The 23,491-nt window shown below is 40.8% G+C and overlaps 1 pseudogene and 1 gene segment (V, D, J or C); one reads left to right on the top strand and one right to left on the bottom strand.

Annotated features, from left to right (window-relative positions):
• Positions 1–1,540: 1,540 nt before the first annotated feature.
• LOC112844717 (Ig kappa chain V region K-25-like) lies at positions 1,541–21,249 on the bottom strand. The segment is given in 4 exon segments: positions 1,541–1,583; positions 2,551–2,556; positions 18,832–19,156; positions 21,183–21,249. Coding segments are annotated over 4 exon segments (426 nt in total).
• LOC112844718 (Ig kappa-b4 chain C region-like) lies at positions 8,571–10,164 on the top strand (annotated as a pseudogene).
• Positions 21,250–23,491: the final 2,242 nt, after the last annotated feature.

Genomic DNA, 23,491 nt, shown 5'->3' with positions numbered 1-23,491 from the left:
CACCTTATGTGGCGTTCAAGTCCATGGGAATTATGAGTATCTACTCCCAAATTCCCATCCGGGCTACATAAGTATCGGTTCATGGTATCGGTTGACTTTTACGAGTACGAGTACGCACACATTTTACAGTATCGGCCCGATACCCGATACCAGTATCGGGATCGGTGCATCCCTAGTCATGAGAATTTGCATATTAATGATCAACGAACTGACCTCCCAGCCCATTGTTCATTCACTGGGCTGGTTTCAGTTATTATGCAAATGTACTGTTTATAAGGTTTGGGGAAACCTGCAGTCAGCTGAGACTGAAGAAGTCACTTGGATGAGTGATGAAATGTTTCTCCTGCTGATAACATTACATCCAGATGAACCGAATCAACCTTGTGGGTTTTACTTATCTAGATGATTGAGCATGCATCAAGACACCATGTGTGTTAGTGCCTAATTATGAATAATATTACTCAGATATTGATCATTGACAAACACAAAAGGCTACAGTTTCAAATATTTTAGACTCTCTGACAGGTGAGAGTAAAATGCTGAACATTTGTGTCAATGCTAGATAGAAAGCACTCAGGCATAGAATTTAGTGTTTATATGAACGTCTGTGAATGAGGCGTTTTATGAAGAGCTTTGATTGCTCAAGCTGAGTAGAAAAGTGTTATATAAGAACCAGTCAATGTACCATTTACCATTCCTTCATCTTCAGCCTGGACTCCACTGATGATCAGAGTGAAGTCAGAGTTTGATCCACTGCCTGTAAAACGAGCTGAAATCCCTGATGTTCTAGTGCGAGTGTAATAAATGGAAAGTTCAGGAGGATTTTCCATCCCTCTGTTGAGGCTAGGCTAAACAGTCTGATACAGAGACCTTATGACTGGTCCATTTGATGGTGACAGTGTCCCCCAGAGCAGACCTCCCTGCTCCAGGCTGAGTCATGGTGTCCAGGACTTTGGTGCTACTAATGTACAGACACTCTCCATGGAAATGCTGTGAATCCAACTGGGACTTGGATAATTTGTGTTTTTATCAGTAGATCAATCATTTTTACAGTATTAAGGGAAATTGTTTTAAAACCTTTGGCATTTATACTAACTCAGTTCAGACGTTTATTATGTTGTTATATGGTTGACAAAAGAATCAGATTATTTGACTGTTTATTGCAAATATGTGTAAACTTATTTTTAAATATAGCTCCCGTATTAAGAAAGTGAATAATATTACTAATGTTTCTTGTAATATTACCATGAATAAAGTCCTTAAAACCTTTATAAATGTACCTACACTGCAAAAAAACGGCTCTGGAGGTTTTCACTAATTCAGTAATTGCCAGTTTTAAAATTACCTGTGAAAGTGTACAATTAAAAAGTCACAGACATGTTGCTCTCTACAGAAAGAAATCTTTGTTTTGTTCTGGGGTTTTTGGATTTGTTTTGGAAACAGTGAAAAAGTGTGAGTTAGTGACTGGTGGAGCAGAAAAAAGCATCTTACAGCTAAATATCAACTTGTGGTTTCTGTTATCTAAGATGACTGGTGTCTCTTAGGTGACCCCTGTCCCATCTAGATGGTGCTGGGTTCCTCCAGTGATGAACTGAAGCAGGGAAATGCCACCATCATGTGTCTGACCAACAAGGGCTTCCACACAGACTTGAGGCTGTCACAAAGATGACTGACAGTGTTGGCAGTGGCAGCATCAGTGATGAGGAGAGCAGGAGCCCCGGGACACTACAGAATGATCTTCTATAGCTGAATCAGCACCGTGAAGCTCAAAGCAAACCACTGGATGAAGGTGGGATTTTTCTGTGTGTCCTGAATTTAGGTCATCTCTCCTGTTCCTGTAAACTACTGTCACAAACTCCTGTTACAAAGATGAGACAAAATTTTAAATGTATTTTTCTATTAAAGGATGCTGTCTGTTGGGTTTATCTAGGCACAAACCCCGCTGGAACACGAAACCAATAACTGCACGACAAAACAAAACAAGACAGAGCTCTTTGTCTTTGTGGCTCGCGAGGGAAGTCAGCCAAAGTTGAGGAAAAGATTCCTTCACCTGAACTCAGCCCACTTCCACTGATTCCTTCGCTACAGCCCTTTTTATTGTCAGCAAGCAATCATTCATGAATATGAAATTACAAATACACGGGACATTCTTAAGCAGGCATCTCTGAACAACATCAGTGTCTGTATTCTGTGTGTGTGTGTGTGGGTGTGTGTGTGTTTCCAGCCATATGTAACCCAGTTCCTAAAATCATCTCAAACAAAAGAGAAGAAAAGGTAAAACATTTTATGTTCATTGTTCCTGTTCTTACTGTCCTTGTTTAATGAAAGTGAAACGAGATCAAAATATTTATTTAAACATGGAAGGGACGCAGATTATATATGATATGCTCTGGTCAAACAAAGGTTAAGTTTCTCCGAGGGTTGATGAGCTCTGATGAGAGCCTATTGTTTTACTCTACTCCTCGCATGTCAACCAATCGGTGAAGCTCTAGGCAGCTCTTGTCCCTCCTTAGTGCCAGCTCCCAAGTTTGCAGTCTCTTGCTTCTACAGCCGAACAGAGCAGGCGGACTAAAACTTTGTTATCGGTAAGCTGGAGAAATTAACCTCTAACGAGTTAAAATACCATCTAAACTGATATTGTTCACAAAGTATGGTTTTGCACTTGTTGTCGTAGAGGGCAGAGCGAAACCGGAAGGTTTACTGAGCTGTGGCTTCACGTAAACGCTGAGCATCCACTCGACGGCGGTAAGCTAAATGTGGCTAATCAGACACGTGATGTGCGGAGTGTGGGTACAGTTGTTGGGTGTCTCTGAAACGCACTGTTGTTATGCTAGTTAGATCGTTAACCAAGTCATTAACATGTGAAAAGCTGTAAATGTTTAAAGCAGCTAAAAATAACTTTATGAGAGATAATTGTAAGCAGACTTTATCCTGCTTCCTGTTTAATTTTTTAATGTCAATCAGTTGTTTTACAATACTCAGTATTGAATACTTGTAGGTAATTTTTAGTGTATTTCCACTTGTACTAGTAGGCCTATGGTACAAGCGGGATTAAGCACGTCTATTTTAATGTTCCTATTTGTGGACTAAGTCCTTGTGTGTACGTGTTATTGAAATTGATTATTTGCACTTTGTTCATTTCTGATAAGCATTTGCATATTATTCCATTTCTTAAAAGGGGTAAAATACTTATTTATTTGTGATTAGATATATATGTACAGTGAGTTTATTCTGATGGATGTAATTAATGTTTACAATGAAAGTGAATTATATGGTGACTATAATTCCTGAATGTTTGAAACCTTGTAGATAATCTTTAATGTTACTGCAGGTTACAAACAAGTATTGAACCTTGATACTGTGAAATTTTGGATATTGATACTTTGAACTTTGAACCTTGATATTTTAATGTTGTACAACATGACTGAACTGATGGTGATTGAACTGATGACAGCTGATCTGAATAGTAGTTACTGCAGTGTGACACTACTTTAGTTTAATTTGTGAGAGTTATTCCTAAATTGTTCGTGACATATATTTGACCATTGTTTATAGGTCAGGTTTTTTATATGGGATGAATCCAAAGATCAGGTCAGCGATTCCAGAACCCAGAGTGTTCCAGTGTTCACTGGATGGCGAGCCAACCCAAGATCCTAGGAGACGATATACATATACACGCACACTCATTTGCACATTGATGGACTACAATCCTCTACTGTACAAGTAGTACGGTAGGACAGACAATCACACACACACTCCTCATTGGACGGACTCTAATGCAATACGCCCGTTTGTCATGGGCCCCACCGGTACCATTTGGACTTAAAAGACTAATTCTTTTACTTGTGCACAATTTTATTTTATTCTATTGTTTTGCTACTTTGGGGGAAATTTTTATACTTGAAGTTCTGTTAAACCTGTTGTAATTCAGTGTTGGTTACAAAATTCTTTTAAAAGGCTTAACCTCACTAAAGTACTTTTAAGCCACACAACTGTGTTTGTCTGGTTTCTCTACCATTCATGTACCAGAGCTCTAAGAGTCGTTCTTAATCTTCTGAAAGTAGCCCAAATTACTCATTACCTTGGTAATTAGGGCCCGAGCACAAAAGTGCGAAGGCCCTATTGTATCTGCTCTGTTTCTTATTATTATTATTATTATTATTATTATTATTATTATTATTATTATTATTATTTCGGCAAATGAATCGGCCTTTTGAGGGCCTAAACATGCTCGAAAACTCATGAAATTTTGCAGACGCGTCAGGTCTGGTGAAAATTTACGTATTTTAATGCCCGTAGACATGTCCAGGGAAAATTGGCTCAGTAGCGCCACCTAGAAAAATGAGAAACGCGAGCCCCCGAGATGGGTATGACCTACATGTATAAAACTCGGAACACATATCTAACGTTCGGAGACGCACATAAAAGTCTATTATGGCCATGTCCTAAACCCAACAGGAAGTCCGCCATTTGGAAGTGAACGTGACATTTTGGCTCTAATTTTGCCATTTCCATGCCTCGAACTTTTGCGAACTCCTCATTGGAATTTCATCGTACAAGCTTCATATTTGGTCAGTGTCAACTACACACCTGGGCCATGTTAAATTGCGGAGCTTTTGAGTTTTCGGGTTACTGTGAGGCCGTGGCGCCACGGCGAATTTCGATGACTCGCCATGAAAATCTTATTGCCTCTCGTTCTGTCATACATTGTCCGACCTTGACCAAAGTGGACACATATGATAAGGCTCCACCCCTGAACATATTTCAACTGCCATATTTGACACCAGGGACAGCGCCACCTAGTGGGAACAGGAAATGTCATGTTTTACACTTTGGGGTACAGTATTGTAATGGGTGACATCTGCAGCCTCAAATTTCTCCAGGAAAGCCTTAAGGAGTTGGTCTTGGGTTACAGAGAAAACTGTGAGTTTTCGCTGAAGGGTGTGACCCCAGCAGCATGGCGAACATTGAGGTCTCGCCATGAAGAAACAAATTAGTGTAACTCAATGAAATCCAATCTGATCAGTACCAGATTTTACAGTGATGATGTCAGACCCGCCCTGAACAGATTGATATGCCCATTGTCAGGAATACGTAGAGCGCCACCTAGTGGCACCAGGAAATGTCATGTCTTTCATTTTGTTGTACTGATTTTCACAGGTTCATCGTGGCCACCTCAAAAGCGGTGAATATCACCATCAGTCCCTCTTGATGCTTCAGTGAGAAAATTGTGACTATAAACTGAACGGCGCACCCTGGTGGCAGCGCAGTTCACCATGAAAGATGAAGTGGCTTTTGAGGGGCTTGAAAAGTTTAAAAAGTCTTGAAATTTGGCGCACACCTCTAATGTGATGAGGGATTTCTTTTTATATGTTCATTTTCCTTGAAGAGCGCAAAATGGCTCCACAGCGCCCCCTACAAAATTTCAAAACAACAGCCCCTGCTCTGTGTTTTATGTATGAGTTTGAAACCTGGCAAGCTTATTGGAGATATCAAGATGTACAAAAAAGTCTCTTGGAGCAATATCCCAAATCCAACAGGAAGTCAGCCATTTTAAAATTAATGTGTAAATTTGGCGACATTTTCCCCTCTTTTCAGGCCTCATACTTTGACGAACTCCTCCAAGGGATTTCATTAGATTTACGCGATCTCCTGTGTGTGGAATCTAAAGACCTTTGTGATGTTAAATTGCGAAGCTTTTTACGTTCAGGGAAACGGGGTGGTCATGGCGGCACGTGGAGTTTCAATCCCTCGCCAAAAAGCAGTAACCTGCTGTCGCTCAAAAACACAATGTCCAATCTCTCCCAAAGGTCGCAGGCGTGATGAGACTCGAGCTCGGAAATGTTTGTTATGCCATTTGTCAGTAATGGTTAGAGCGCCACCTAGTGGGACGACTATAATAATGGTTGAATGAGATGAAATTTTAGCTGGTGGTTAAATGCATGAATTCCATCAATGTGACATCAGATCGGAAGCGCTGGTTTTAGGTGTTGGGCTTGGCTCGACGCGCCGGGGGTGCGAGGGCCCTCATATCGCTGCTTGCAGCTTTAATTATCCATTGGTACTGTACTTCAACCCACGTGCTACACATACTATACATAGACATACGACCTTTCAATGAACTTTAACTGTGTGTATGAGGTATGCAGAAAAGCAGAAGTAAGCGTCTCGCTAAACTATAAAAACAGGAACTTGCAATAGGTCATGTCTCAAACGAACATTTAAAGGTGTGAAGTCTTGCACTTTTAGAAACAGAGCAGTCTGGTTCCTAAAGCTATAATGGAAATTATAAGGTCGAGGCTGCTTCCTCTCATCTCAGGGTTCACAGAGTGTGCACAGAATCCTTATCAGACCAAATAAGGATAAAATACTTTATCAGCATATGAATGATTATATATCTCTAAGCATAAATGATTCCATGTTTCTAAGTACAAATGACAATATAAAAAATATCAATTCCAACACTATCCAGAGTAGCTTTTTTGACAGTGTCCGTGAATCGCTACATTATTATAGTGGAGGGGACTGTGTGTCCCAGGGATCCCAGAGGCTATCTTGTCGGTGACCCTACCTGGACCTGGGGGGTATAGAGGATGTTTGGGGAGTGTGAGTGTGTGTACAGTGTTCATTTCTGTTTGTCTCTATGTTGTGTGAGTGCTGAGTATTTGTATATTGATTGATAGATTGAAGCCTTTATTTGTCACTTGCAGTTGCCTGCAGCAAAATTGGACCTTTCCGACCGCACATACAATACACAAACATCACAATGGGGAGACAGGACAGAACAGGCAGCATAAAGAAAACAATGAATGTATAACACAAAAGGGCAGTCGATGAGGAAAAAGAAACTCTGCCCATCCTGATCCCTAATGGGGGATCAGAAAGAGAAAACAGAAACCAAAACTTCTCAGCACAAAAGCACATTTATCTTCACAACACCATAAAACACAAGATAAGCAACAGGGGAATATGCTAATGTACACAGCAGCATCAAGGACGTTGCACTCTCTGCGCAACCTAAAGTGATGCTGAACCTCCGTCTACATCGGATGGGAGGTAAGCATGGGAGGCGATGGGTTCGGGGAGGGGGGATCTGTCTAAGTGTACGTGTGTGCATGCGTGTGAGGATGTGTGTCCTGTGTTCAGCCTGAGAAAGTGTCTTTTCGCCCAATTAAGATCAACAGTCCACAGCCTACGCAGGTGGAGTTGAGGGATCTGGTGAAAGAGTCAGGGAGTCTCGTTGTCACTGTCAGGGGAGAATTTGTTGTTGTTCTCGTCAGCGTCGGCCTTCAAGTGTCCAGCTGCTGCCGCCGGGTTTGGGTAGCCACATGAGATGATGATGGTGGTTATGTTGTTTAGGACGAACAGACTTCATCTGAATTTTACAGTCGTGCTTTAAGTCCATCACTGGTCCGGGGGTGTATCAAGAGAGCTACATCCGCCTCCTCAAGGAGCAAAAAGAAAAGAGTGTGTTCATGATGGTGGGAATGCATGTTTGTGTCTGTGTTTGCCTGTTTGTCTATGTTTATATGTCAGGTTGGGTGTTAGACTCCACCTCTCAGCCCCCAATACACTCCCTGCCAGTGGTTGAGGCCCCCACCTGCTGGTACATTAGTGGTTGTTGGTGTCTGGTGGCTGCTTGCCGGGGCCTGGCGCCCTTGGCTCCATCGGGCCCCTACCGGGGTGTGGAGGGTCGTCAGTACACTCTCACGTAGCCTTTTGCCAGCGGAGCCTGCTGGCACGTTGGCTGCTGGGTGACCCCCCCCACCCGTCTGGGGCTCTCCCCAGCTTGTTTCTGGGAGGGTGCCGCGGCTGCCCCTCCAGTGGTCCTCCTTGGGCTCTTGTGCTCTGGGGGGAATCTAGATGTCTGGGCCCTGGATGTCCTCCATGCTTGCTTCATGTCCTGGGGGGCAGTGCTATGGCTTCCCGCAATTACTATTAGATAGTTACATGGAGAAACCTTTTGAAAACAAGCGCACTCACGCACACAGGTGTGCACAGACACTCACTAGCTTCCTTGGATGCTGCCTCTAAGCATATCGTCTGCTGTCGGTCTTTTGTGCTGCTCAGTAACATTCAGTATTAATTATTTACTCTTATTTATGCTTAATTAGTTGTTGCTGCGGTCTCCCTACTGTGTTGTTCTCTTTTTGCTTGTTTACTTCTTTTTTTTCCAGCAAGTGATATCGCGGATTTCTTTTGTCTTTTCTCACTGTCCCTCTTCCTCTCCGTTTTTCTTTACCTCTCCTTTTCCTAAACTTCTCTTATCTGTCTTTCTCTTTACGATCCACCGGTTATATCTGTTCCGATTGTAATCATTTTAAAAATAAAAAAATAATAAAGATGAATCAAGTGGACCAGTATGGCTAAGCCATAATGATACACTTGAGAAAATAAATCTGTTGAGGATTTTTCTTGGCCTTCAGACAATAATTCTGATTGCTTCAGTGCCGAACGGGACAGGAAAAAAACAATGCAATCGTCCAAAAGCTCATGGATTGAAATGTATTTAAACTAATATTTGTATGATGGTATTTGAAGGAGTCATATCAGCTGAGTCATTGCTGCTGTGCAAACAGTGAATTATGTTGTTGAGTTTGTTTGTTTCAGAGTCAGAGAGCCGTGTCTCTCTACAGTCAGAGGTTTTTGTACGGCGGCTCAATGAGTTTGTATCACTGTGGTGGACTTTTGGTGGAGGAACCAGACTGAATGTTGGAAGTAAGTCACATTTAAACCTGTTTTATTTTAAAAGCATTTTTCTCTTAATTTCTTTGACTTGTCTCCTGGGTGTGACAGGAAAAATACCTTATTTTAAGTATAATTATGAAGATTTAGTGATAATTAAAAATACATTTTAATCAGTTCAAATATTCAGAGGAATCCAGAGGAAGATTTTTTTTTAATTTACAGTTTTAATTGCCGAATTTTGAGGGCTTGTAGGTTTAGTTCAGTCTAACAGTCAGAGAGCCTCTCTGACTGTTAGAGGTTTTTGTACGGTGGCTCAATGAGTTTGTATCACTGTGGGCGACTTTTGGTGGAGGAACCAGACTGAATGTTGGAAGTAAGTTTATTCTGGTTTACTATCAAATACTTTCATTGTTATTAAAGTTCATTTAACAATTTCTTTTCTGATTTTGAGAGAAAAGCACGTAGCTTTACGAGAAGTTTGATGCTGGAATTTTTTATCATCCTCTTATGTCGTGGAGGGTGATTCACATCTGCTCTCTCAAAATGTTATGTCTACATTTCAGTCAAATTAAACTGAAAAAAAAATCAAACAATAATATAAAGAAGAAGAACTGTCAAGTATTGTTTGAAATTACTTTGAGTTTGTGTGAATTTTAAAAATTGTTTTAGATACACATGAAGAGCATTTTGTGTCGTTGAATATATATTCTATGTATTTGTTTCCACTTAATATTAATGTAAGTCATGTACAATAGTGATGATTTTAAACTTGTTTTGTAAATGTTGCCACATCTGCTTCTTTTATTTCCAGTGTAGTTTGAACATATTTCAGATCAAACTGTGTGATGATTCTCTCTGTGCTGATATGCATGAGAGCTTTCTTAAAGGGAAGTGAAACAATGTGTGAGTTAATGACTGGTGGAGCAGAAAAAACACCTGACAGAAACTTCTTAACGGAGAAAATCAGCTCTTACAGTAAAGGTGTCCGACTGTCTGTGGTTTGATTGACAGCTGTGTGCTCCCTGTGCTCTAAGCTGATTGGTGTCTCCTAGGTGATACCCGTCCCATCCTGACAGTGTTGCCCCCTCCAGTGAGGAGCTACAGCAGGGGACTGCAACAATCACATGTCTGGCCAACAAGGGCTTCCCCTCAGACTGGAGTCTGTCCTGGAAGGTGGATGGCAGTGGCAGCATCAGCTGGGAGGAGAGCAGGAGCCCCGTGGTGCTGCAGAATGACGGCCTCTACAGCTGGAGCAGCACCCTGAGGCTCCCTGCAGACCGCTGGATGAAGGTGGGCTCTGTGACCTGTGAGGCCACCCAGGGCTGCCAGACTCTGGTCTCAGAGCCACTGAGGAGAGTCCAGTGTTCCCAGTCCTGACCTGACTCAACCTGATACTGGTTTAATGCTCTCATTCTCAACTCTGTAACTGTCTCCCCATCTTTCTTTTTGAAGAACAAATAAAGACTAAAACTGTTATTTTCTTTCTCATAATGACAACATTCATGTTTTAGGTAATAAAGATGTTTTGCAAAGTGAATTTTGGTTGAATCAGACACTTTATTTCATTCAAAATCTACAAACCTGCACTTGATGAATATATTTTTCATTTACATGAATTTAGACCAACTCTGCACTCCAACATGATGTCTTTATTTTACACTGGTAAAATAAAACACAGGCTGAAAGAACCATTAAGGAGATCTGCATTTTAGCAAAAGCTGAAAAAGGAGTTTTAAAATTGTACAGGTTATTTTTATGTTTGTTCAAAGTTACATGAATGTGTGTGGTAGGTTGTTGGTGGTGTTGCTCACCTGTACCAGACAGACTGGTTCATGAAGCAATGCTGGGACCTGGTTGCCATGGAAACAGTCTCACCAGACTACAAAGCAAGTCTAAAGAAGAAAGAGTCTTTAGTGTCTCTTATGAGCTGTTTGTTCTGAGGAGAACTCACAGACAGGAGAGTCAACGAGTACAAGGAGTGATTAGAAAGAATCTGAAGTACAAAGTTTTAATTTCATTGACGAAAAAGGAGAAGATTAAATGAATGATGATATGAACAACATATGAAAAAAAATCTTCAGTTCAATAACAGATTTTTCGCTCATGTTCATGTTTGATGATATGTTTACAGTAAAATATTTAATTCACAGGTGTGTTGTTTTTATTTTGACCCTCACTGATCAGGAACAGTTTCAGATTTTGGTATTTAGATTATTTTATCTTGATATAGATTCAGTGGATTTGTTCCACTTCTAAGGTCGTCAAGGTCATGAACAGGACTTATCCTGGTATCTGTTAATGGCCCACGTTTGTTCTTTAGTTAAATATATATTTAGGACACAAATTTGTGATGAATCACTTTATTTTACGTGTGTGTGTGTGTGTGTGTGTGTGTCCTCAGTGAACTGTATCAGTCTCTGCAGTATCTTCCAGCTGCAGCAGTCAGTTCAGTTTCTGTTCAGTCTGACTGAGAGAGGTTTTTGTACGACTGTTTTTCACTGTGTGCCCACCCACTGACTGTTCAACCAGTGAGCACTCTGACAGTAATAAACTGCTGCATCTTCAGCCTGGACTCCACTGATGGTCAGAGTGAAGTCAGAGTTTGATCCACTGCCTGTAAAACGAGCTGGAATCCCTGATTGTCGAGTGCTAGCAAAGTAAATGAGCAGTTTAGGAATTCCTCCATCTTTCTGTTGGTACCAGGCTAAATATTGGTTGTTGCTATAAACATGAACATCCTGACTGGTCCTACACTTGATGCTCACAGATCCTCCCACAGCAGAGCTCACTGCTCCAGGCTGAGTCACTGTGATCTGTCCTCTGGACTCTGAGGATACAGAGACAAAAACATAAAGCAGCTTCATGGTTTTGTGGGCTTCATTTCAGAGGGACAGATGTTGATAGAGGAGAGGAGTTTGATTCTCTGGACTTTACCTGTGAAGCAGCAGCAGAGGAGAGTCCAGATGAGGACGCAGATCAAAGTCATGTTTTTGATGAGGAGGATTTCTGTGGCTTCTGTTGTGATGAAGGACAGCTGTCAGTCATCCAGTGTTCAACTCTCAGGACTATAAACTCTCCCAGAGCACTGGAGCATGGTGCTGCTGATGCAAAGTGCCTCTCTATGGAAATGATCTGACTGACTTCAACAGGATTACATCACAAGCAGTCATCACAACGTGAATTCCCAGGTGTCATTTCGGTCAGTCAACATGGTTTGAGATAAATGATATGATTCATATTTATTCAGAAATGTATATTTTAACATCCCCTGGTCTAGTTTTGTTTTGGTTGCTCTGGCTCCAAGTCAGCACAGACTTGGATCAGTCTCATGATGCTGTTTAGTAATGGATCAATCAAATTAACATTTTACTGAATCTCAAAGTAAGATGTGGACGTCTTTGCCACAAGGATACTTCTTTTTTATTTTACTTCTTTTTTTTTCAGAGGCTCAAAAATAACTGAGCAATTGTCTTCAAGCCATTTCATCAACAGATAAAGCCTGTCCCGTCATTTTTCTAAGACTAATTAAACAGATGAGTTGATTTCAAATTATCTGATTGCATTTATTGGTTGTTAATTAGATCCCTGCATATGAGGTCAAAAGAACTATCAAAATCAACAACCTGGTTCATTTTTAAAAGGAATGATTGTATTGGGCAGCACAACACAAATAAGGCCTAAAAGACCACAGAAGAAAGCTGAAACGAATGAGGACAGAATTCATAGTTTAAGGAATTTTTTTTTTACCACAGCTTAATTTTTAGTACTTTACACGTCCAATTCCTTAGTCTGAAACACTCTCGAAGGGGGAAATGGGCTGGTTTCTCTGTAGTGCTTTTCTGCTCTAACACTCTAAACACTTCACATAACTTTCATCATTCACCTATAAAGAAATACAAGAACTTTTTTGTATGCTTTTCCTACTGGAATGCTTTCTATACAACATTCACACACATTCAGACTGAGATGGATGCATTGGATGGATGCTTCTGAGCTACAGTAGCCCCAGGTGGCTGTATCATAGTCAGAGTCTACTACCAAGAGATCAAGAGTCATCTTCATGAAAGGAAACTGTTACTAGTTGCAAACTGCTGGTTATACTCAAGAACTGGAAGATTGGATTAGACTTTGCCAGAAAAAAACTTAAAAAAAGCAGGAACAGTTCCAAGATGAAATTTTATCAGCATAATTGGAAAGAAAATGATGAAGAAGGAAAACTGATCTGAAGAATGTCACATCATCTGTCAAAGATGTTGGAGCCAATTTTACTCATTGGAGTAGTTGGAAAGTCATTGGACAGAATTTTGCAGTGCAAATAGATACTGACCCAAAGAAAACTGACAACCCAAGACTTTCTCAGGTAAAGAAATGGTCAGGTCATCTATTTGTTTGTTTTTACCTCAACAGAGCATGGTCTCCTATTATTAAATAGCCACAAGGCTCAAAATGTGGGTTTAGTGTCAGGGATACAGTTCATTTAGGGTTTAGGCTAGGTCATAGGTGTCAAACTCTGGCCCGCGGGCCAAATTTGGCCCGCAGCCTAATTACATTTGGCCCGCGAAGCCATACCAAATTACTATTATAGTGGCCTACTGGTATTATACAGCTAATATATATATTTTAGTATTAAGCTTTGCTTGTTCCATATTCAGTTTTTCAGCAAAACTTGTTTGAGTCCATAAGAAAAGATTCATTCTTATATCTGGAGGAAGATTTTTTTTCCAATAAATATTCATGTTAGCCCGCGACTTTGTTCCAGTTTTGAATTTTGGCCCACTGTGTATTTGAGTTTGACACCCCTGGGCTAGGTGTTAGAGTTCAGGATTCATATTTAAGGTTAGGGTTAGGGTAAGAGGCTAGGGAAAGCATTATGTCAATTAGATGTCCTCACTAAGGTATAAAAAGCATTTATTTTGTGTGTGTGTGTGTGTGTGTGTGTGTGTGTGTGTGTGTCCTCAGTGAACTGTATCAGTCTCTGCAGTATCTTCCAGCTGCAGCAGTCACTTCAGTTTCTGTTCAGTCTGACTGAGGGAGGTTTTTGTACAACTGTTTTTCTCTGTGTGAACACAGCTTGGCTGTTAACATCATGTCTGCTCTGACAGTAATAAACTGCTGCATCTTCAGCCTGGACTCCACTGATGGTCAGAGTGAAGTCAGAGTTTGATCCACTGCCTGTAAAACGAGCTGGAATCCCTGATTGTCGAGTGCTAGCAAAGTAAATGAGAAGTTTGAGGGGGCTTCCATCTCTCTGTTGGTACCAGGCTAAAAGATGGTAGTTGTTCCAAACAAAAACATCCTGACTGGTCCTACACTTGATGCTCACAGATCCTCCCACAGCAGAGCTCACTGCTCCAGGCTGAGTCACTGTGATCTGTCCTCTGTAAATAGTTGTAAATATCTTGATGTATTCTCAACCACCCAGGTGAGGAAATCCCCCAAAATTCTGTTCTTCTGGTCGTAGTGTTTTCAGTGAGAGAAAGTTTCATCACTTGGACGAGTAAAGAAAGCTTTCTCCAACTAATAATGCCACATCCAAAGAAATGCTCAACTTTTTTGGGACAGTTGTAAATACGTGTGTAAATTAGGTAACCCTTTCTCTGGCGGTATATGTTGAACACTGCAGCAGCCTCATAGCAGTGATCCTTTGTTGTTGAAACTTGTGTTCCCTTGTTTTTCCAGTAGGAGTTTAGGGAAACAAATGGACTTTTTTTACTTTTAGTTTGGCAGAGAAGATTAGGGACCTTTAGAGATCTTTTGTTTGTTATTTTGGCAGCTCACTGCCAAAGTCAATAAACGGCTGCATTGCATTTACACTTGCTCAGAGATTTTGCTCTTTCTTGGGTGGAGTTGGAGTGTGGAGACACATTCTTGTTACACCGAGGATGTAACACACTTTTGTATAATTTAGTGAGCAGTAACAAATGTCATCTGGGGGATGGGACATGTCCTTCTTTTTATTTTTTTCCTTTGCATGTGTTGCTGTGTCAGTGTTTATTTTTGTTAGAGCATATTGTAGTGTTGCAAGTTTTTGTATATATTGTTTGTGTTTGGGGAGAAGCCCCTCCCTTTCGCCTTCCTCCACTGGATGCTTGATTAGAGACACCTGAAGGGCAGCGAGAGGAGATGCTGTAATGACAGGGGATGGAGAGAAGAGAACAGAGAGCTGAACTGAACGGCGAGCCAAACCGAGGGTTAGCAATAAGGACGCCCCATATTAGAAAACTGGCCCAGTGAGCTGAGAGCAGTCGAGGGTAGTCTCAGTGGGAAACCGCAGCTCACAGTGGGTGCTTGACGAAAGCCGACCGTACGTTTGTACCCGGAGCAGCGGCGGGCGGAGTTCAGAGCTCTGGCCTCCCGGGGTAAGTACCACTTGTTAAGATTCATGTAATACCCCGGGAAATTGAGAAGAGTGACTGCCGCTGCTCTCCTGTGCCTAGCGGAAGCTCGAGCGGAGCGGCAAGGTGACAACAGAGGACGCGGTCGGCCCGGCTCCCACTGGTGTAATCGGATTCTTCACGGCCGGGAAGTGTGGCTGTCACCGCTTGCGGGGTGAGCCGTGTAGAATTTAACAAAGGACCCAAGATACTGATATTGCAGTGAAGTGAGAGGGCTTTATTGAGACTGAGTGATTAACAAACAAAAGGTGAGAGTGACAAGAAACAGAACTTAAAATTAAGCTATACTGGGAAAACTAAAACCTAAACAACAAACCTGAACATGAGAGGAGACAACAAGCAGGGAGAATTCACAGGATGATGCAGGGAAAGAACACAGACAAACCAGCAACGCACACCAGAAAACACAGAGCTTATATACACAAAGAGACAATCAGGGAATGAGACACAGAAGGAGGGAACAACTGGGAGTAATCAGATGAGACGAGACAGGGGAAACATAAACTGAATACACTGACATAAGACACAGACCTTCACAATAAAACAGGAAATACACAGAGATACAGAGTGGAGAGAGAGAGTACACTGAGGAGCAGGAGGGAGAACACAGACATGATGGACTGGGGAAACATGGAATAAAACAAGAGGGGAAACCCAATAAACTAAACAACTTGGGACCGATAGGAACTCCAAAAATAACAAATGAACTTAACATGATACAGAAACACAGGAAACGAAGAACACTGGGTCAAAATGTCCCAGGACCATGACAGTGGCGGAGCCTGACGTGGAACTTGGGGCTTAGCTCATGGACTGAGCACCGTTATGTTTTTATTGTGCTGAGTTTTATATTTTTATTTTTCTCTCCCCTGATCAGGGTATTTTAGTGTTTTTTAGTGTTGTAAATAAAGTGTATTTATTTTTTATTGACTATTTTAACCGGGTAATACGTCTTCTGTTTCCGTGATCACCCCCTGCTGCTCTCCCCGTTATAGAAGGGGCTCCCTTTTAGCTTACACCCGTGACGCAAACAACAAATGATTATTGAGGAGGTACAATTGTTCAGCATTGCACTGCACCTTACTCAGTGCTTCGATTTGTATCTTTCATGCTGCTCTGTCCATAAAGATCTATAGATCTGTGTCCATAACAGAGAGTACAAAGACGTGTATTTCTTGATTGCCTTTCTTACAATCCAATTTATATAAAGTTGGGAGAAGGTTCTAAGAAAGTTTTGGAAGGTGGAATTTGTTTTGGTCACCTCAGATCATGCCAACAAGTTTCAGTCCCTGAGGAAAGTATGTAACTTTAATAAATATATGTTATAACCAGTGTTGAACTTCCCCAACACTGTAATTAAGTAATTAATTATAGTTACTAGTTACTTCGTCAAAAAAGTAACTGAGTTAGTAACTGAGTTACAAGATTCTAAAAGTAATTAATTACTTGAAAAGTAACTATTGTGTTACTTAAAAAAAAATGTTTAACCCCCTGGGGTCCAGGGTATAATTGGCCATATTTAACTACTTTTGATTTTCCCTCCACATTTCACCTTTAAAAACTATTTACTTTGCCTTGTTTGGGATCATCCTTTTCAGCACAACCTCACGTGTCTGAATTTACAGTTATGTTTTCATTTTAACATAACACAATTGACCTAAAATCAGACAAAAACCATAAAATCCGAGTAGAAAAAGTTATATTTTTTACTGTAACAACCACAAACATGTTTAATGAATCATATTTCATAACTTTAAATGCAAATATAAATTGTCAATTTTAAAATCCTATCCACAAGTTTTGCAACCAACAAAGTTATTTGCAACCGTTTACCTGGAGACAGCAGTCGCCTCATTGTTCTGACACACAACACAAAACTATCCACAACACTACACACTAACTACACAAGACAACACATTAACTACACACTCCAAACACGCTAAACGTCACAAATCTCTCACATCTCAAAACTCTCTCTCTCTCTCTCTCTCCCACCGTCACTCCTAAAACTTCCTCCTCTTCCTAAACAACTAAATGTCATGTTGCCATATCATTTTTTGATTGGTCGACATGGTGCATTTTTCCACCAACACGAAAGGGCTGGGTTTTTTTGTTTGTTTGTTTTTTTAAGCGCTAGAAAGCACTCTCATAAGCAGAGAGATCTTGCTAGCGCTGTCCTTAGACAGTAAACGTGACACAACTGTTGAGGAAAAAATGCTGCATATATATTGTTTATCATGACTCTGGTTTTATGTGGCCTATCAACACAATTTAAAAACTGGTATATATCACCTTCTTGCTTTGTCATCTTTAAGTGGTCATGTGATTGGCTTACCACTAGTGATGGGATTTCCGGCTCTTTCGGCTCCGAACCGGCTCTTCAGGTTGTTTTGTTGCTTTAATTAATTTATTATTAACAATAATATAAAATTATGCACAAAAGGAATTACTAATGTAAAAGAAAGTGGTTATATTTATATGTTATATATAAATATATACAGTGGCCCCTAGAGACAAAACACATACAAACTCCAAAACACATTTCTAGCGTTAACTGAACTTCCAAAACAGAGCTACATCTGTTTACATTACATTTTATTACATAAAATGTAATAAATAAATCATATAATACAAAAACCAACTATTCACATTTCAACTTTTAACTATTTAAATTTTCAGCTTTTTCCTTTTAAACAAATTTAAAATGAAACAACACAAAACACTGCAAACCACAACACAATTAAATATAATTAAAATATGAAAACAAAAAGAAGATGCACATTCTCTGTCATATGGGCCTGCATGAATAAGCTTTCTGAATCCTTTATCATCTGCAACTGAAAATAGTTGTGGATGATTACTATACCTTTCTAATGTAACGTTGTTGTCCCTGGCTCTCTTTCTCTGTCTCTCCCTCCCGCACTGTTCTGTGCTACTGCGAGTGTAACTACCGCCCCTCCCCCCTCTGCCCAGCGCAAAGCACAAGGCTCGCGTGCGGAGTGAAGTGGAAAAAAAGAGCGAGAGAGAGAGAGAGAGGGTGAGAGAAAGGAAAAAAAAAAAAACCACGGCTCGCAATAAGGAGCCGGCTCGCATCGTTCACATCAAAGATCCGGCTCTAAGAGCCATTTCGTTCGCGACTGACCCATCACTACTTACCACGACTGCTTTAATCTTCCTCAGTCAAACAGCAGCACTCATGCGATTGTTTTCCCCCTGAGCTCCAGGTGTTGTGCCAAAAAGTGATCATCGGGCAGAAAGTGATTGCCGTCCGCGGGAGCGCGCGTGGCTGCTTAAAGATGTAGCCCCCAGATTACTTACGTAGACAGCTACTTCCTTACAACTGATGCAGTAAGCTGAAGACAGCTTCAACCGTCTGGTTGTTGAAAATAGTAACGCGTTAGTAACAGTAACGGCGTTGTAACGATAGGAATAGTAATTAGTTAGATTACTCGTTACTGAAAAAAGTAACGCCGTTATTCACATCACTGGTTATAACACATGTAGGGAGGTCAAAGTCATGAAGATTCCATGTTATATATCACATATTCTCTCACTTTTTATTTTTATCTCATTTACTAAAGACAATCTTGTGATGAATCACTTTATTTTGTGTGTGTGTGTGTGTGTGTGTGTGTGTGTGTCCTCAGTGAACTGTATCAGTCTCTGCAGTATCTTCCAGCTGCAGCTGTCAGTTCAGTTTCTGTTCAGTCTGACTGAGGGAGGTTTTTGAACGACTGTTTTTCACTGTGTGAACACATCCTGATTGTTAGGATAGTGAAAACTCTGACAGTAATAAACTGCTGCATCTTCAGCCTGGACTCCACTGATGGTCAGAGTGAAGTCAGAGTTTGATCCACTGCCTGTAAAACGAGCTGGAATCCCTGATATTCGCTCATAGGCACGCTTAATGAGCAGTTTGGGAACGTCTCCATCACTCTGTTGGTACCAGGCTAAAATATGATTGTTGCTATAAACATAAACATTCTGACTGGTCCTACACTTGATGCTCACAGATCCTCCCACAGCAGAGCTCACTGCTCCAGGCTGAGTCACTGTGATCTGTCCTCTGGACTCTGAGGATACAGAGACAAAAACATAAAGCAGCTTCATGGTTTTGTGGGCTTCATTTCAGAGGGACAGATGTTGATAGAGGAGAGGAGTTTGATTCTCTGGACTTTACCTGTGAAGCAGCAGCAGAGGAGAGTCCAGATGAGGACGCAGATCAAAGTCATGTTTTTGATGAGGAGGATTTCTGTGGCTTCTGTTGTGATGAAGGACAGCTGTCAGTCATCCAGTGTTCAACTCTCAGGACTATAAACTCTCCCAGAGCACTGGAGCATGGTGCTGCTGATGCAAAGTGCCTCTCTATGGAAATCATCTGACTGACACAATGAAATCATTCGTGCTTTTCAATCTGAAATTTTGTCTGGATTAATGATGTCTTTTCTGTTTTTGCTTAGTTTCCTATTAATCAATATTTAAAATTACTCAAAATTTAATTTGCGATTTCCATATGGATGATGAAGTTAATGTGTAACCTGCCCTTGACCCTATGACAGGTGGGTAAAGCTCCAGCCTCTCTAGAATCCTGTCAGATAAGATCACAGATTGAAATAGAAAGTGTGACATCATAAAAAAAATTTATTACTTTGATTTGATGCTTTTTTTTTAATATAAATTTGTTGGCCCAACGGCCAATTTATGAAATTATATAGGTGACTAAATATGAAAACTGAATGATCAGCTGTCAGTCATTCAGTGTGTAACAGAATGGCTTATTTATTTATTAATGTCAATAGTAATTGATCAGCTGTAATGAATATTATCCGTAGTGTCCATCTTAACACAAGGTCACACTTCTGAAAAGAAAAGTAAATTATTAAAATTCAGACATTTGATCATTTTTCATTTGTCGTTCCTACACTGTTAAAAGAAAATCTAGAAAAACAGTAATATTCCAGCAGCTGGGGCGCCAAAATAATACCATAAAAGAAAAGAAAATAACTTTATCATAAAAATACAGTTATTTCAGTAATGACAATACAGTTTGTTGCCCTAATTTACATGGGATTTGCCTTTTTCAAGTGCTTTTAAACATTAAATTAGGAACATTTTAATGTGATTAAAGAATGAAATTACCTATAAACAAGGTCAATGAATGTGGCAATATGAATCATAATACGTAAATGTACAGAAATATACAGTTAGTTTAAATAATAATGGATTGTATGTCCTGGGACAGAGGCGAGGCTGCCATATCGCCCCTCTGGCCATCCCCAGTAGGCGGTAGGTGAAGAGTCTTGCCCAAGGACACAACGACCGAGAGTGTCCAAGCCAGGGCTCGAACCGGCAACCTTGTGATTACAAGGCAAACTCCCAACTCTTGAGCCACGATCGCCCTGAATAGCAGTAATAGTAATAATTATTTGATGTTAAAAAAAGTTTATAAGAATCATTTCATATATTTTTCCATAGCATTACATTTGAATTTAACAGTTCAATCTTTCAAATAACGGACAGATATTTGTGGAATCATGATACATTTGTGAATGTATTTTAACAATCTAAATATGCATATGTACAGACAGATACATTTAAAAAACAAGAAAATTATGTTTTATTACATTACAGTGATTTTACGTTAATTTACATTTGAAATGTGAAAGTCTATTTATGTAAATTTAATGATATTCTAGAAGAACAGAACAAAACTGTAAAATACACAGTAAAATACTTTTATATTAGGACTTTTTCTTACAGTGTAAAAGACAAAAGTTTAAATAACCAAAAGTGTTTTCTCACAGTGTTCCTCACATGTGAACAGACGGCTGTACTCCTGCTGACAGTAATAAACTCCTGCACTTTTATGTTGAACTTCACTGATGGTCAAAGTGAAGTCAATTCCAGACTGACTCCCACTTAAATAATCACAAACTCTAGATTTACAGGTGGTAGCATCATCAATCTGCAGTTTTAGGAGCTTCTGCAGGTTTCTGAAGATACCAGGTGATGTCATCACTAACATACTCACCAAGAGTCAGTACGGTTCAGATCTGGCAGATCACCATCATTGGCACTATTAGAATGAATGGACTTTACCTGTGAAGCAGCAGCAGAGGAGAGTCCAGATGAGGACGCAGGTCAAAGTCATGTTTTTGATGAGGAGGTATTGTGTGGCTTAGTGGCTCTCTATGGAAATGATCTTGGATTGATCTGATGATGGATTGGATTGGATTGACACTGCATACTGCCCTGTCACACCTGGAGAAGAGAGACACGTATGTGAGAATGCTGTTTGTAGATTACAGCTCAGCATTCAAACACCATCGTCCCTCGAAGCTGGACAGGAAACTGCAGGATCTAGGACTGAGCAGCTCCCTCTGCAGCTGGATCCTTAACTTCCTGACTGACAGACGCCAAGTAGTCAGGCTGGGCAGCATCACCTCATCCCCATCACACTGAACACTGGTGCTCCACAGGGGTGTGTACTGAGCCCTCTCCTGTACTCACTCTACACCTACGACTGCACGGCCACTAGAAACTCCAACATCATGTGAAGTTTGCGGATGACACTACAGTGGTGGGTCTTATCACCAACGGTGATGAGACGGCCTACAGGGAGGAGGTCAGCGCCTGACCCACTGGTGTCAAGACAACCATCTCACCCTCAACGTCGCAAAGACAAAGGAGTTGATAGTGGACTTCCGGAGGTGCAGGGAAGTACACACCCCCATCACCATCAACGGCGCTGCTGTGGAGAGAGTGAGCAGCTTCCGCTGCCTTGGTGTACATCTGGCTGAGGATCTCACATGGTCAGTACACACAAACAAAACAGTGAAGAAGGCGCAGCAGCGCCTCTTCTTTCTCAGGAGACTGAAAAGATTCGCATGAGCCCCGCATCCTCAGGACCTTCTATCGCTGTGCCATTGAGAGCATCCTCACTGGATGCATCACCACCTGGTACGGCAACAGCACCGCTTACAACCGCAAAGCTCTCCAGAGAGTGGTGCGTGTGCTGAAAGAATAATTGGAGGGGAGCTTCCCTCCCTCCAGGACATCTACAGGAAGCGGTGCCTGAGGAAAGCGGGGAGGATCATCAAGGACTCCAGTCACCCCAGCCATAAACTGTTCAGACTACTTCCATCAGGAAGGAGGTTCTGCAGCATCCGGTCCCGAACCAGCAGACTGAGAGACAGCTTTTTCCATCAGGCCATCAGACTGCTGAACACTTCATAGACACCTCACCCACATTCAACAACATTATGCACTCCACACTGTATATAAATGCCACTTGTTTTGCACATGTCTCAACTACCAACCTCTGTATATTTATATATTTTTTTATTGTTTAATCTATTTAATTTGTAAAATGTATACACACACACACACACACACGCACACGTAAAAAACAAAAAACAAAAACATATTTAGTATACACATCCAGTAATGCATACACTCTTATATGTACATATATTTATTACACTCAGATTTAGCCATTCTTATATTTTGCTTGTTTTACGTTATTGTATTTTGCACAACTCTGTTGCTTGTGAAGCTCACACACAAGAATTTCACTCGCATGTACTGTACCAGTGTACCTGCACATGTGACGTGACAATAAAAGTGATTTGATTTGATTTGATGATGCTGTTTATCAATGAAACTGTCACGGTCCTTCATCAGTGACCCAGTATTTTGTATTTTGAATTATTATATAGTCTTTAGTTCATTTTTTCGTTTTCAGTCCTTTGGTTTCAGTGTTATTTAAGGTCTTAGCCTTTCTGGTTTCTCTCTCTCTGTTCCATATTCGCTCTGTCTCCCCTGTATCCCCTTGTCAAGTGCACGTCTCTATTCTATTTCCTGTTTTACTTTGACAGTCTGTATCCTGTGTTCAGTGTAGTGAGTTTTGCTTCCCCGTATCTCGTTATGTCAGATTTCTCCCAGCAGTCTCTCCTTCTGTGTCTCATTCCCACTTTATCCCTCTGTTTTTTTAAGCCATGTGTCTCCTTGTGTTTGTTGCTGGTTTGTCTGCAAGTAATCTGCTGTTTCTCATCTTGTGTCTCATCTCATGTTTATGTCTCAGGCTCCTCGTTTCCAGTGTTCAGGTTTTTGTAACGTTTTCTTCTTTCCTCATGTTCTTTTGTTAGTTTATCCCAGTTTAGGTTTTGATAGTCTAAGTCCCACCGTGTTCTCCTTTTGTTTGCATTTTGTCTTTCATTAAATAAACTCACTCACGTCAGCGCCTGCACTTGTGTCCGTTCTCTCTTCTCTCCACACAGTCGCCTCACTAACTGTGACAGAATCATTCAGTCATCATAGTATTGAGCAGAGACAGGGAGCTCTTGACCACCTGATGACTGACAGCCACCTCCCCCCTCTCTCTGGCTTCCACCCCAACAAACAGCCTG

Source organism: Oreochromis niloticus, unplaced genomic scaffold, assembly GCF_001858045.2.
Source record: "Oreochromis niloticus isolate F11D_XX unplaced genomic scaffold, O_niloticus_UMD_NMBU tig00000852_pilon, whole genome shotgun sequence".
Lineage (NCBI taxonomy): Eukaryota > Metazoa > Chordata > Actinopteri > Cichliformes > Cichlidae > Oreochromis > Oreochromis niloticus.
This window is presented reverse-complemented; position numbering and strand designations above follow the sequence as displayed.